Source organism: Malaya genurostris, chromosome 2, assembly GCF_030247185.1.
Source record: "Malaya genurostris strain Urasoe2022 chromosome 2, Malgen_1.1, whole genome shotgun sequence".
Classification (NCBI taxonomy): Eukaryota; Metazoa; Arthropoda; class Insecta; order Diptera; family Culicidae; genus Malaya; species Malaya genurostris.
This window is the reverse complement of record NC_080571.1, coordinates 343,291,925-343,308,213: the sequence shown is the minus strand read 5'-3', so window position 1 is coordinate 343,308,213 and position 16,289 is coordinate 343,291,925. Positions and strand designations below refer to the sequence as shown.

At 38.5% G+C, this 16,289-nt stretch overlaps 1 protein-coding gene across 1 annotated transcript; it reads left to right on the top strand.

The window, feature by feature from the left end:
• The first annotated feature begins 5,996 nt into the window (after positions 1-5,996).
• LOC131431888 (bromodomain-containing protein 7) lies at positions 5,997-15,830 on the top strand. The gene is made up of 5 exons (XM_058597835.1): positions 5,997-6,145; positions 6,204-7,107; positions 7,174-8,453; positions 15,357-15,458; positions 15,521-15,830. Exons 1-5 carry the CDS (start codon positions 6,094-6,096, stop codon positions 15,757-15,759), a joined length of 2,577 nt encoding a protein of 858 aa, XP_058453818.1. The 5' UTR covers positions 5,997-6,093; the 3' UTR covers positions 15,760-15,830.
• Positions 15,831-16,289: the final 459 nt, after the last annotated feature.

Sequence of the window (16,289 nt, the reverse complement as noted above, 5' to 3'; positions counted from 1 at the left end):
ACTGAAACATTGAAATCCGCAATGAAATAATTGACATCAAAATTCTCTAAGGTACCAGTTGTAGTTTGTAGTAAACTTTCTGCTGATTTATAAAATGCATAGCACCGCCTTAGATGCCATTCATTACTTTGTTTCTTTGTTTACTTTCTTGTTTGAATATTACGGTCCACTCGGCAATCCTTCCATCTAACGCTTCTCATAGAATAATGACTAAAACTTCGTCAACTTTCGATCTGCACTGTAGAATTTATTGGAAATGACTGAAACAAGACGGAATAATTGAAAGAGAAAGTAAACAAAGAGAAACTATCATTTGCACTTGGGACCTTTTCTAATGTTTATCGAGATTTGCGATTGTGGCTTACTTTGACCCCTAATTTCGAATATTTTCTGTGTAAAGCATACAAGTGAAAATTCGATAAAAATCACCGTTGTGTACAGATACAGAGATGCCAGATATTTTCATAGGAAATCTGTATTACTCTCTGTAAAAAATCTGTATTTATCTGCATTCACCAATAAAATTAAATTTCAACAATAAAATGATCAACGATTTTTGTTTTAGGCTTTGTTAAGACGTAAAGCCGTCTTGAGCTAGTTTTAATATGATCAGTATCTAACGGGGAAACAGATTGGAAAACCGACATGTGAACACAATGATGTAATGAAAACCGCGAAAATGTTACCGCAGAGACGGGACTCGAACCCGTAGCTAACTCCTAACCGGGAAAATTGTTTTACCAATTAAACAACCCTGCATATGAAAACACATGAAGAGAAAGTCCAATTGATTGGACGAAACTAAGCATGCTTCACTCTACTTAGCCACTAACGGTATTCACTTACAGTCCCGTATCGACGGAAACAAATTCAACAGAAACACATACAATGATCACGAGTCTATCTCTACCCATCTGTTCTTGCCGCACGATACTGATTTGAGACTTTTGTTTTTGTCTATTTCGCTATCTACGGGATAACACACGATAGTTTCATCCATCGATTTAATGGATCTCCACTAGTGTGTGGTAGCAGCAGTGGTTTTCATTACATCATTGTGTTCACATGTCGGTTTTCCAATCTGTTTCCCCGTTAGATACTGATCATATTAATAAAATGATGTTAAAAGATGTTATTCCAACACATTATGACTGTAGAATGGTAGATTCAATGAGACCAAGACTTTGATTCTCGTCACTGCAATCAAATACTAACAGATTGCTCATACGAAAACGTTTTTTTTTGCTTTTTGGGAGATTCGTATTAAATTTAGGAAATCTGTATCAAATCTGTGTTTTGTATGCGTATGTAAAAATCTGTATAATACGGATAAATCTGTATAAATGGCATCTCTGGTTGTGTACGACTTTGCATACATTAATTACCATTGTATGGAAGCTCGAACGCAAGGGCCCCCCTTGCCGAATAAACGTTGAATTTCTTACACACATTGGAATCTTTACTTGGATGTCTGTTCTTTGTGGTTTTATTCACTAAATAGTAAGTTATATTTACTCAACCATATATTGCGTATTTTATATTTGATTGAACTCCTGCAAAAAAATTATTTGCACAGTTAATTTCCCGCAATACACACGGTTACAAATAAGCTCAGTATTTGAAGACTAGTGATGCTACATATTTAGATTTATCTCTCAATTTACAAATTTCTGATTAACGCTGCAGATAGATGAACTAATATCAGAGTGTGAACGAAAAGTTCCTATCAAATTTAGCGCTAGAGGCTAATAATACAGGGTTGTGCAAACTAACTTGACACATTTTGTTCTTCGGTTACGCTGAAACCAAACAAGGAAGGGAGAAAACGAGCGCGGCATAGGAAACTAGAAGAATGAAGGTGTATTTTCGTCCAGTAGTTTTCCATCATGGAGTATTGGAGTGTCGCTCATCGCGTTTTTATTTATAAATCGTTTTTGAAGAATCAGTCGTACGTTGCAACTGTTCGTGAGTTTGAAAACAGTACGACTGATTCTTCAAGAACGAGTTTTTTTGTGCGTTTCGTTTAACAAAAATAAAATCAGAAATTTTTGTAAGTTATAGTAATCCACACATATAAAGAAGGATGTAAGTTTGTATGTTTGTAATGGCATTACACCACTGATTGCCACCAAACTTGGCACCGTTAATTCTTGCTCTTCAGAGATAGTGATAAGGGAGAGGGTGTAGAAAGTGTGCTCAACAGTAGGGGGAGTGGTAATGAGCAAATTTATGGAATTTGATGAGAATCGATACTTTTTGACTTTTTGAAGATCATATCATATAATTTTCACCCTCATTTTCAGTCCAATTTATTTTTGAGAAGTTTCGTTATTGCTTGGATATCTGTTCTCTGTCCATCGAAACATTCTTGTCAGACGATCTTTGGCTATTTGAGCATAAGGATGATTAATCGAAACTTATAACTTGAATTTGGAAGAAACGAGGTTGAGGGTTGTTGTGAAGAAGGGAAAACGAACAGACAGACCTGTCAAATTCATGTTAAGGACACGTTTCTTCAGTTGTTCAACAATAGCCCTGATTTAGGGGTCAATATGTTGCAAGTTAGTATAAAATGTGAAGAAGAGTTTGTAAAAATAAACCTAGAAATTAATAGGGAGATCAACAGAAAAAGTAAATCTTGACAAATGCTTCATTAAATTGCTATCCATTTTTATTTTCAGAGATATAATGGTATAAGTGGCGTAACCGACAAAAGCACTGGCGGAAGAGATTCCAACAATCATAGACGTGTGAAAGCTGCAATTGGATCATTAATCAACTTCGAAGATATTATTAAATTTTGCACATTTTTTCTACACGTAACGTACCAGACCCCAACGTTTTCCTTATCGTTTTTCGTTACTTTGGGGAGGTTTTGTGGCAACAAAAGGCCGATTTTGTCGTAGAAAATTGACTGTAAACCACAAAAAGTTCAAAAAATTAAAAAAAAAATATCAAATAAAAATGTAGGGGTCTAGAAAAACATTTACTACAGGTATGTTAATTGGATTTTTTGACTTCTAAGATACAGCGAACGTCGCAAATCACACACTTAAAACACTCGACAACACGACATTGTGCTGATTGTTCAGTAATCCACATGCTCTTTTTCGAAACTCGTTAAAGTAATATGCTGATATCTTAGTAAAGCGCGTATTTTTGCCGAAGTCTGGCATAATGTTATGCTGAACTTGTCAGTAAACAACAAATATTTCGTGACTAGATAAGTGAAATAAGAAAACGATCTGCTTCGCAAAAATAATTATTAATATCTACTTATTTCCAGGTAGGTGCGTTGAGGAGCACTAGAAAAAAATGACTTTAGGCGTGATGTTTTCTTTTTTGTATGCTAGATTCAAATGAACATAATAAAACACTATATTTCTTTAATCTTCGCTTTTGTGAATTATTTTACATACAATAATAAAGAAAAATCTATTCCACGTTCGATTGCTGATGACTATGCAATTCATGATTCAAGCCTGATCGCTTTTACCGGACTAACAGTAAAATTTCTGCTGACAAGTTCGGTAATAATTGACAGGTCATGAATTTAGGATTGCCGAGATTGTCAGTAATTATACATTTTGCCGAGACGATTACCGACCACTCGGCTGTGCAAATCTCGGCATTTTTTTCTCGAGATTCAGCAATAAAATTCAAGTGTCCATGATTTCTAGAACGCATCATAGAACATACTTCTTTATCGACTTATTTCTCAATATTTTTCCACGAAAAAAAAATACAAAATGTTGATCGAATGATGCTTTGTATTATGCAAAACATTTAATTGAACAATAATTTCTAAAAATATTTTCGAAAATAACCCTTCGTTTAACCCTTTCACGACCATAAGATGTTCAGGACGAAATATGTGAGTACAAAACAATATTTTAGCTTTTGGGGGTGTAAATTGAGAAAATATGACCAGAAAAACAAGGCAGAGTTGCTATAATTAATTGGGAAATATTTTTCCCTATGATTCTTAGAAATAAATAAAAGAAAAGATTTCATGTACTTGTGGACGTTGCACATAACACATTCTTTATGTGTTCTATTTCCTATGCTTCATTTCGCACAAACTTTTTTAGTGCAATAAAGATTGATAGTTATTTTTACTTATTCTTTCAGAAACACATTTGTCGCCTTGGAAGTAAGTTTTCTTTAACATTCAGTAAAAAAAAACATTGATTTAATAGTACACTCAGAAAAATATTATGGTAATAGTTACTATATAGAGGGCCAACCTGACCATGCGAGTATAGTGGTTTTCAGCCGACTATTAAATCAGATGATTTCAACAATAGTCAAGTTCATGTTTACTATAAATGGTATCGGCTCTAGAATAGTAATATTGAACAGTATATTGTATGAATAACTAATACGATTGAGATGGTTAGGCTAACCATGACCGAATCTTTATTTACATTGTAGTTTTCGCTATAACCAGAGCCATGGTATTTTTAACATTTCACTTCTAGTTATTTCGAAACTAAAGGCAGTGGTTGATTCAACAATGCTGAAGATCAGCAAAACATGAGCTAATGTTAAAAAGTTTTATGAATTTGAATTCTAGAACAAGAACAACAAAATAGTTTCATGGAATTTTATTGTATTTTCACATCATATTAAATGATGACATGCCTATTGAAATGTTGAATAGCAACGTAGACACAGAGGAGCATTGTTTGGTAGCAGCAGTTGATCAAAGGCTCTGATGTCCGGTGGATTTATCCTGAAGCAGGAATGAGCAGCATGAAAGAAATTAATAGCCAAGTCCATATGTAAACCTCGTTACCCACCTGCGATATGTTGGATGTTGTTTCTACAGCGACCGATAATGAATGATAAATCGTACACGAGACGTTGATTTCACTGGAAAACGTAGCCGTTGCCGGAAAAATGGTTGCAAAATTGAGTTTCAATGACAGAAACTATTAAGGCTACAAACTTTACTCACCTGCAAGACCTACCAAATTACACAAAGTCATCATATAAAATATTTTTTTCATTTCAATCACTGATGTGTTGCCCACGTACGAAATTTTCTGTTATATTGTAACTATATGTGACAATAACATAGAACATTCGTTTATTGACAATTTGTATAGTCAGCACAAAAAAAAATACATAGTCGGTTAAAAAACAAAAAATACACGAGAATGTGATTACTACATAAATTCTGTTGATATGGACTACATGAATAGTGTTTTCAAACTTCAACTTCATTTATGGTAACATTATTATACTGTGAACATATTCACATGGTAGCAATAACTATTTCGCTTCTCATATATCAAGGCTCAAGAGCAATTTCACCTTACTAGAAATTGTGAGTTTAACTATATGTTCTTATATTTGAGATGACTACCATTGTCAGTATGGCCATGCCAGAAAAGTCATAAATACAAATAGTTTAGTCAAGTCGTAGTCTTTGTTGTCTAGTAATTTATACAATACAGATGGTGAATAGTCATATATCATGCTCTTTGCTACTATTTTAGCGTATAGTTGAAATGACAATGATAAACAGGCTGCGGTTACTATGGTTCTTTTCTCAGTGTACTTGAAGAATCTATAACGATTTTTATAGAAGGGAAACTTATTTCCCTTCGGCGTTAAGGAGTTAAGGGTCGTTTCCAATCAAAACCGTCAATTAAATTCGCTCACCCCTTGAATGTGATAAACCGGCAGACCAGAGCTGCCAACTATTTTTGGAAAAATCTGTATTTGTCGGATGAATCACTCTGTACAACATCTATCTCGAGAATTCCACTGGTGGACTGGTTTCGAGAGCAAAACTGAAAAAAAGTGCAAGAATTGAAAATCTGTATGAAAATTGAATTATCGGTATTTCAGAGAGTATCTGTAATGCTGGTACAGTAATACAAAAATCGGTATAAATACCGCTCAATCGATATAGTTGGCAACGTTGCGGCGGACGTTTGTCTGTTCTCGTTCTTTCAGCAGATGTTTACTTTCGGTTAACTGTCAGTTTTGTTGACGCTTGGAAATCCGTCTGCTCGTAGGATTCGGCTTTTTTCCCAATAAAACAGAGTAATTCCTGCATTTAAATCGTGTGACAGTTTTACAATGGGATCTAAAAAGCATAAGAAACATAAATCCGAGCGAAAGGAGCGAGAAGGTAGGTGAATTTTGTGTAATCAAGTGTACTTTTCTGTTACCGATTGTGGTGCTTACAGAAAAAGCCAATTTACTGCTGGACCGTCCACCAAGCTTGAAATTGATTCTGAAAGTTAGTGGAAACAGTTCCACACCGGAGCATGGCAACGACTCTCCGGCTTACGGTATTCAGCAGGATCTGGGTGCGGCGGCATTTCCCGGTGAATACTCCGGCGAGCGTCATAAGAAATCCAAGAAGAAGAAAAAGAAGAAGGACCGAGAGAAGAAGCACAAACACCACAAGGAAAAGCGTCGCCATCGGGATGATTCCAGCCAGGAGGACTTTAACAGCGTTGGGGATGAAAGTTCCCAGGCAGCACCGGATCCGAATGCTTTCTTTAGTGCCGCGGTCAACGCAGGTAGTACGGGAAGTTTGGCATCGCTCCCAGTAACCAAACCGATGATCCCAATCAAGAGTCCGGAACCGGAACCGATAATGATTGTACAACCGGCTACTCCGGCCACTCCAGCGACCCCCGCCACTCCGGCGACTATGATGAGGGAAGAAATTAATACTCTCAGCTCTGTGACGACTGAGGAACCGATGCAAAGTCCGGGTTCAGTGCATTCAACGTCGCGCCCCGGCAGTAAAATGGACTTTCTCGATATGGGCTCGAATCAGGCACCGAAGACGCCCGGTTCGGATTGTAGCGGACGGGAGCAGCGGACATGCGTGCTGAAGCTTAAGCAAAGCCGTTCCCCGTTGGCACGGCTTTTGGACCACTTGCTGAAAGCTTTGGAGAAACGTGATCCGCATCAGTTCTTTGCCTGGCCCGTGACGGATGACATTGCTCCCGGTTATTCGAGCATTATTAACAGACCGATGGATTTTAGCACAATTCGACAGAAAATCGACGACAACGAGTACACTTCGCTGTCGGAGTTCAGTGAAGATTTCAAGTTGATGTGTGAGAATGCCATCCGGTAGGTTGTTTAGTCTTTGCTTTTGTTGCTGTTGTTCAATGTTTTTCCCTTTTGGTTTTTTTTTAGATACAACCATTCGGAAACTGTTTACCACAAAGCGGCAAAGAAACTGCTTCATGTAGGAGCCCGTCTTTTGCAACCGGAGAATTTGATGAGATCCCTTCGTCCGCTAATGACATATATGCGAGAACTGACCCCAAAGGAGCTTGGTTTCGAGCTGCCGGCATCGACGGATAATCAAGATAACGAACACCACACACTCGATTCGGCTGATGAAGCCATGGCGGCTGCCGTCGATGAAGGTATCAACGCTCAAATAAATGCTCAGATCGAGGAGGATGAGAAGCGGAAACAAATCCGTCTGGAAAACAATCCATCCAGTAAATTTGAACCGTTCGTGGATGATCTGACGGCCGAAGAGGTACTGCAGCAGGTTCAAAGTGCGGCTCTCAGTGCCCGTACGAAACTGATGAAGAAAAAATCTGCCAACAGAATAGGATTCCTGCGACAGTTGAAGGACGGCACGACGACCATGAATATTCTGATCGACAGTGAAAATAATGCTCCGGAGAAAGTTGTTTCACTGGAGGCGTTTACCGGTAAGCTGCAGTACGGAACCGCTCTGCTGCAAGGATTCCGCGAAGATCGACGGAACTTCGCCAAAACAGTGAAACCACTCAGCTATGGGTCGTTTAGTTCATTTGCACCGGTATTCGACTCACGCTTTTCAAATCTTTCCAAAGAGGAGTCGGATATGGTTCTGAACACGTACGGAGATGAAACCGGGGCGGACTATGCTGAAAGCATTATGAAGTACACCAAGGACAGTCCGTACGCCGGTGGAATAGCGCATAGTTTACTGGACATCTTGACGAATGGCGATCACCGGAAATCGTTTGCCACCTTGTATGAGTCGGACATGCAACGGCAGGAAAAGGAAGCGGTTAAGCATACTTTCCCGGAACCGGCGGAACTCGAAGTCGAACGACAAAAGCTTGCCGACACGAAAATTGACTTCGACCAGCTTCGAACGTTGTCCAGTTTGGGAGTGGACGTTCAGTTTCTGGATGATTTGGAGCAACAGCTGAATTGTGCCAGCATGACCAATACGTTGCAACAAGCGTTGAGTGAGAATTCCGATCTGATTCAAAAGTTGCACCAAATTCAGACGAATCGACTGTCGGCGCCGCTACCCGCCCATTTGTCCTACGTGCAGCGAGCTGGTGAAAGCGAAATCAACCTAGCGGCACAGATTACGAATAATTTGACACAAATTGCAAAACAGCTGCCGCCGCAGGCAATCGCTGCACCACACGGGCTCCGGAAGGCGATGGGATTGACCAGTGGTATGTAAATACTATCGTTTTCTGTCTCTGCTTGGCTTACTTGGGTGGAGGGTTTCATGGTATTCCATATCGCACGAACTAGGCTACCTTGCCCATTCGAACACCGGTAGTTCAATTTGATAAAACCAGGCTCTAGCAAATAGCTAGAATTTCGATTTTATGCTCTCCAAACTCGAGTTGGGCAAGAAAAGAAACGAAGAAGAAAAAGTTCAAACGTTTATCTAGTGATGGACCCGAAAGGATTTCCATCTGTGGTGATTTGAAATTGTTCTAATAGTTTGTTGGTTTCACTATCCAACATTGTCAATAGCTTTCTCTGTTGCGTTCGACAAAATCAATCATCACATAACGATCTTCAAATTAAGTAGACTGAGATTTAACGGATATTTTTTTTAATTTGCTTCGATCATATCTAACTGGTGATACTGAAAAAAAGAGACTGTTACAACCTCACCATTTGCTGTTACCTCTGGAGTTCCTCGAGGAGATCACCTTGGACCGTTTATATTTTTATTGTATCTCAACGATCCAAATTTTTCGATCAAGTGAAATGAAACCATCGTTGGCCGATGACTTGAAAATATTTCATATAATCAAAGTTGCAGCTGACTCAGAGTTTCTACAAAAAAAAATTATATAATTCAATTAATTGGTGTAACATCAACAAAATGGTTTTAAATGCCTCTCAATGCTTCGTCACCTCTTTTAGTCGCAAAAAGTCTGTATTCAAGTTCGACTATAATATTGCACAAACTGTTCTCGAACGTACATCGTCTGTTAAGGACTTGGGTGTTCCTTTGTAGTTTACTATCTCCAAAGCCTCCAAGCTATTAGAATTTAGTTTTCGCGTTGCTAAAAATTCTCTTATGCTTGTAAGCTTTGTAGTTCGCTCAACTCTCGAATATTCGCTCACCGATGTCTTCCATGGAGATATCTTTTAAACCTACCGAGATACCATGACCGCTGCAAACTGATTGGTCTCGATTTATTATCTGTCCTTCGCGATGTTTATAAGGCTAGTTTTATGGCAGACCTACTTCAGTCGTGAATCGATTGCTTCAAGCTATTGCAATTATTACAATTAGACATTCGACGTCTTCGATATTGTTTTTTCTTCGGATTCCGTATGCTAAAACTAATTATGGAAATAACGCGTCCATTACTAGCATGTGCCGCATATTTAACAAATGTCGTTTCTCATGTTATTGTCTCATTAGATTTAGTTACTACAGAAGCACTAGATTTAAGGAAGTGTATAATTCGGATCATTGTAATTCGTTCATGCAAAAGATGAGAAGGTTTCATGTCTACTGGAGAGCAAGTTTGACAGAAACTAACTCCAGTGGGCTTTTCCAAATAAAAGAATATAAGATGAGAAAGAAGAGAAATACATTCAGAGTAAAATCCGGCAACAGGAGAAGGCGCTGTCTCAGAAAACAAAAGCTAAACAGGAGGCGATAAATAATTGAATTTTTTTTTTGGGTTTACCGGTCGGGCAGCTGAATAGCGCAAATTCTGATCCGGCCCATTTATGGGTTCAGGATATACAATATATAGTCTATGTTGCCCAACTGAACACTGGCGTTAGCCCGGAATTGTGCATCGATTCTTTCCCCATGTGTTGCTGAAATATTTACCAAATATGTTAATTGTAATTATACTTACTGGGTACGGTCACTGTCCTTTTATGTATTTTTTACACGGTTTCCTATTAGTACAAGGCAAAAATAAATCATAAAATAATAATAATGGTCGTAGTGCATAATGAATGATATTTTTTGCGCGTAGGTTATCCTGAATCCCTAGGGAACAAGTCCTCATTGTCACTGAAGCCGGCGAAGTCTGATGGTAGTAGTGATTCGTCCGAGCTATCACTGATTTCGTATTCTGACTCGACCATTTTTTCAAACAATGATTTTGTTAATTGCTTCATTTTTTTTACTTATTTAGTGCTGTTTCATGCCAATTTTGTAGAGGAATTCCACTCCTATATATGTCATCGAATAAGAATATGTTATTTCTTATCGAGTAAGCCGGTCGACCTCTCTTCTTTGGAATTGGTATTTTGTATTCCAGAGCTTTCTTTAGAATTCCGTTTCCGTTACTTCTTATAATATGTCCAAGGTAATTGAGAATTGGGAGCTATATGTGGATTCATCAAGTGACGTTCAAAGTTCAAATTATTTCTTTCACTCTGGGGTCCAATTCCAGGAGGTATTTGTGATCCTGATCCGCTGTTATTTTTTTTTGTCTTTCTGTTACTTTATTACTATTACCGTGTTTGTTTTGCGGAGTGTTACTGGCTTTATTTTGTTCGGTTTCTTCCCTTGAATTTATATGCTCTTTTGTGTTTTTGTTTTTACTTAGTTCTTTGAGGGTTAAAAGCATTTCGTTTTCCGTTCTGCGTAACGATTTCGTTTTAGAATGGTAAAGACTTCCATCCCATATGTCACTACTGGGGTAATCAGAGCATGGTAGAGTTTTTTTTATGGTATCCCAAGGTAATTTATGCTGTTTCAGGAAAGAGCATTATTCGTAGAACGCTTTGTAAGCTTTACTAATTCTTCCCGATGTTGTTGTTCCTCTAGATAAGCTGGTGGTAATAAATATACCAAGATATTTGAGAGTTGTTACTACTGGAAGTGTATGTTTTCCAAATTTTCTGAAGATGTCCGGATCGACATTGTTAGTATCGTATGGGTTTCTAATCAAAATTTTGGTTTTGTTGGGGTTGATTTCTAATCCAATTGAATTTAGAAGTGGTGTTAGTAAGTCTAATAGATGTTCTACTTCTTCTTCGTTTTTACAAAGGAATAAAAGGTCGTCTGCATACCCAAGGACACATGGTAATGCTATGGACCATCCTTGTTCTAGTTTCAACTCTGGCCAAAGTTCTTGTAAAGTGAGTAACACATGATGAAGCATTAAGATAAATAGTTCTGGACGGACATCCCTGTTTAATGCCTCTTGTTTTATTTTTCGTTGCAGTTCGTTGTCCGAACCATTCTATAGATGTGTTTTCAAATAAGCATGCTTTTATTATTCTATTAATTAGGGCTTTCGAAGTTCCCAAGTCGTGAAGGATTTCCGCTGGTTTTGAAGTATCGATTCGATCAAAGGCCTGTCGTAAGTCCTGTCGTTTCTCCACTCCCGGGTTGGCGGTTCAATGCATAGAACGCTGGTCTTACAAGCCAGTTGTCGTATGTTCGAGCCCCGACCTGGAAGGATTCTCAGTGTCAGTAGGATCCATAGTACTAGCCATGCAATGATTCTGTACACTAAGAATCGGCTGCGAAGTCTGTTGAAACAGAAAGCCCAAATTCCACAAAAGGAATGTAATGCCAGGACTTTGCTTTGCCTTTTCTCCATCTTTCATCTAGAATTCTTCTGAGGACAAATATTTGATCCGTTGCACTTCTTTTTGATTGGATTTGCCATTTGATAGCTTGGTATAGGATCAATTTGCTCCCTCAGGCAATTTAACAGAATTTTTGCGTACACTTTGTAAGCTGAAGAGCATAGTGTTATGCATCTGTAATCGTCCACCTTCTTTGGATTAGGGATTTTTGGTATTGGTACTTGGAGAGTGTTGGACCAAGATGTTGGAATGACGTTTGATCGAAAAATTTCTCTGATACATTCAGTCATTTCTTGTAGCAATTGTGGGGATCCATATTTGAGAATATTGTGGCTATTTCTTCCATCGTTGGTTCTTCTCCCGCACTCTTATTATCATTATCCTCTAATCTTCTCATTCGTTCCGATTCCGTGTTACAATTTGACTTATGTTTTTCTTCCCATTTCTGTATGTTAATAAAACTCAAGAGAAATTCCTTCTCTTGCAATGTGTTTTCAGCCGCTCCTATAACTTCCGATTGTATCCTTTTCCATTTTTCTTCTATGCTTCGCTCCATTCCGCAGTTGTTTATTTGCCATTCTTTTGTCTACTTCCATTTGATAGTTTCTTCTTTTCTCCTCATCTTTCAATGATTCTAGATTAATTGTGGATTTCTTTACTCTATTTTTATGTTGCCTTGAATTGCGGATTTGTTTATGAGATGATGTGATTTTTACTTTTATAGTGCACTCTATCATTTTATGATCGCTGTGTAATGCACCGTCGAAAAATGCTCTTATTTCTAGCAATTTTATGAAATCCATTTTGGTCATTAGAACGTACTTTTTATATATAATATAATTTTAAGATTATGTCAATATGTAAAGATAGATATGTTATGTTGTTTTTACCTTTTTGTGATTTTGGTATAACTTATCAGCACTGTTGAATCCATCATATAGATGGTTGTTTAGGTCCTACTATTCCTAAGGTATAGTTACTAAAATGTTTTTGATTGTGCTGAATAATTATGTTCTTCCTCTCTTTTTCCTGTGCACTTGTTTTTTAAAGCGCTTCTGCTTCATTTCGTTTGTTCCCCTCATCGTTGATGTGTTATGAAAGTAAGTGTAATGGAAAGGTCAAGGGTTAGTGGACTTTATTTAAATTATGTGTGTTTTGCCACTTAGAATGGTTCAACGGATAAGAAAATGTGAACATGAAGCTTACGTTTAGTGATATTGGACTACGAAATTATACTTTTACTCCTTAATTGTTTAACTATTACTTTTAGTACATGTTTCCATTTTATTATCTTCGATTGTTCATTGTCTGTGTTTACCATAAACTCAGGCTCTTTTGAGCATCAGGTAAACCTAGACTCCCAATCGAACTGTATCACGACCAAATTGATACAACGCGCCCATTCCCCTCTCTGAGCAAAAGGGCAGGGAGGAGGCGATAAATAATTGAAACTGAAATTAAAAATAGTAAATTAATTCATCCTGATGTGACCTACTTTAAAATTCTTCTTACCGAAATGGAAAAGTTTTCCGAACAAGAAGATGTTGAAATGTCTGCTGAAATTTGTTTAACTTATTGAAAAATCACAAAATTGTAAGCCATTTAATTTTCACTGTTATATTTTTCGTATCAGATGTACAACTTTGCTTCCTCCGTTTTCCGATAGGTGGCTGTACCGGCTGAGGCTGGTCAAAATACATAGATGATAATGCCTTTGAAGTGAGTGTGTACAGTGCCTAACGAATTGTCATCGCTGTTTCAGTGACAGTTGTTCTTGTTTTTTCGTATTATTCACGCTCGAAAATGTCTGTTTATGTGCCCAATTTTCGCCATTTGCGGGAAGTTTTACTTTTCTGTTACAATTCGAAAAAATGCAGCTGAAGCGCATCGAATGCTCTCAGAAACTCACACGGATGCTGCTCTGAGTAAAAGAACGTGTCGGGAGTGGTTTCAACGTTTTAAAAATGATGATTTCGATGCGGAAGACAAACATGGTGGTGGAAGAGAAAAAAACCTTCAAAGATGAACAACTAGAAGCATTGCTTGATTAGAGATTCGTGCCAAACCCAAGAAGAGCTTGCCGAATCGTTGGAAGTGAGTCAGCAAGCCATTTCAAAACGTCTCAAGGCCCTGGGCATGATTCAGAAAGAAGGAAACTGGGTGCCGTACGAGTTGAAACCGAGGGACATCGAGCGCCGTCTGTTTGTATGTGAGCAACTGCTTCAAAGACAAAATCGTAAGGGGTTTTTACATCGAATCGTAACCGGTGATGAAAAGTGGGTTCGATACGATAATCCTAAACGCAGAAAATCATTGGGAAGGCAAAACCGAAAATTGATTTACTACGAGCTCTTAAAACCGGGTTAAACCATCATAGAAAATCGCTACCGAACGCAACTGATGCTCCTTAGTCGTACGCTAAAAGAAAAGCGGCCACAATATCAAGAGCGACATTATAAAGCCATCCTCCAACACGACAATGCTTGGCCTCACGTGGTCAAAAAGTATCTGGAAACGCTGAAATGGAAGTTTTGCCCCACACGCCGTATTCTCCAGATGTCGCCCCTTCTGACTTCCACCTCTTCCGTTCGATGGCACACGGCCTGGCAGATCAACATTTTTAATCTTTCGAAGAGTTGGAAAAATGGATTGCTGCATGGATAGCGTCAGAAGAGGACTCCTTTTTTCGAGCCGGGATCCGAAAATTACCGGAAAGATGGGAGAAAGTTGTCGCTAGCGACGGACAATACTTTGAATAATACATCTGTAAGCACTTTTTCGCAATAAAGCTTTTAATTTTGGAGAAAACGGCGGAAGCAAAGTTGTACACCTGATAAATTTAAAAAAAAAAACTGAAATAAAAGTTTTAATAATAGCCTAAAACATGAATGCGAAAGATCCAGTTAATTAAGCTCATGTGCTTTCACGTTTGGTCAATTTCCACATACATCGCCGCAGTCTTCGTTTACACCTGTTTCTTAGAATTCCCGCTGCTAATTTGTAATGTAATTTAGTTTAATCTAAGCCCTAAACTAAACCATTGGGATATTGTAAATCTGTTGGTATAAAAGATGAGGAGGTTTTATGCCTTTTGGAGAGAGAGAGGAGAGAGAGAGAGAGAGAGAGAGAGAGAGAGAGAGAGAGAGAGAGAGAGAGAGAGAGAGAGAGAGAGAGAGAGAGAGAGAGAGAGAGAGAGAGAGAGAGAGAGAGAGAGAGAGAGAGAGAGAGAGAGAGAGAGAGAGAGAGAGAGAGAGAGAGAGAGAGAGAGAGAGAGAGAGAGAGAGAGAGAGAGATTATAAATTTCATCTCCAGAAGCCTTTTTTCAAATTTGACGCAGAAATCTGGACCGCAAATTTGCATTCAAATTCTTAGTGATCATATAGTAAAATTGATGAAAATTTCAGTGTTACTAAGACTTAAAATTGATAGACCAAAGACGAACCCGGAGACGCATGATAGCATTCGAAAAAAAAAAACACATTTGTCTAGACCATCTTGTCAGACTCTACTTAAAAATTGCATTTCTATTTTTTCCATAATTTCAGTTGGTCTGGAAATGTACCCCAATCCTCCGGTTGGCGTCATCAATCCTCAGCCTAATGCGGGAGTTGGTCAGCACACACTCAGCGGTACAATTTCTTCAAACGGTAAGTTAAATTCAAATCCATTCATTGTTCGAATCTAGCGTATTTAAACTTTTTTCACGCAGCCGACATCATCGATACCACTCCAATGGACATGGATTTGGAACCGGAATCTATTCCTCAACAACAGCAACAGCAACAACGACAACAATCGCAACAGCAAATCCACCATCATGTCAATCTAAATCCCTCACAAGTAGTGGATATCGACAGCGAATTGCGTGAGTTGCTGAATAACAGTTCCAATGGGGACACGGTAGAGTCCGATGCAACGGCCAGTATTGAACAGATGTTGATGGATTGAATGCGAAACGATATCATCCCGCAGGAAAAATTAATTACTATGAAGAATATGAATAAAGTCCTTACATTTTTTATCATCTTTTGACGAGCTTAGCAAAAAAAAAAGATGACTGTCAACTAGTAACTATTCCTTGGGGCGAGCTCACTACTAAATTTTCCGACTGTAAAAACCAAGCAAGCTTAACTGTCAATGCTACTGACTTCTTCATTTCGTTCGAATTAATCCCGCACCGGTTTTCGATGGTCAGCAGAAATCATCGAACGCTCGTTTCGTTGGCCCTTGGCATGACCAACACTTGGAGGGTTCAAATTTCCGGAAGCGTTTCTAGCCCACAATTGCGGATCTAATGAAGCGTGGAATACTCCTGTGAGCAATGCGTCACGCTGGTTGAATTCGGACTCGGCAAGGCACGGTTGACGCGTCGAATTCCTCCGGGGAGCAATACACGTACGGAGAATGGAAGCGATAAAGCGAAAATAAATATTTCCATTTGATTTGAGACGTGAATTGCTACGCGATAACGGTGGGGG

Bases quoted from the DNA above. Each gene is read 5' to 3' on its own strand.
- LOC131431888 (XM_058597835.1), top strand. From the start codon at position 6,094: ATGGGATCTAAAAAGCATAAGAAACATAAATCCGAGCGAAAGGAGCGA. The intron at 6,146-6,203 runs GTAGGTGAATTT...TGGTGCTTACAG, and splicing joins CGAGCGAAAGGAGCGAGAAG to AAAAAGCCAATTTACTGCTG. The intron at 15,459-15,520 runs GTAAGTTAAATT...TTTTTCACGCAG, and splicing joins CGGTACAATTTCTTCAAACG to CCGACATCATCGATACCACT.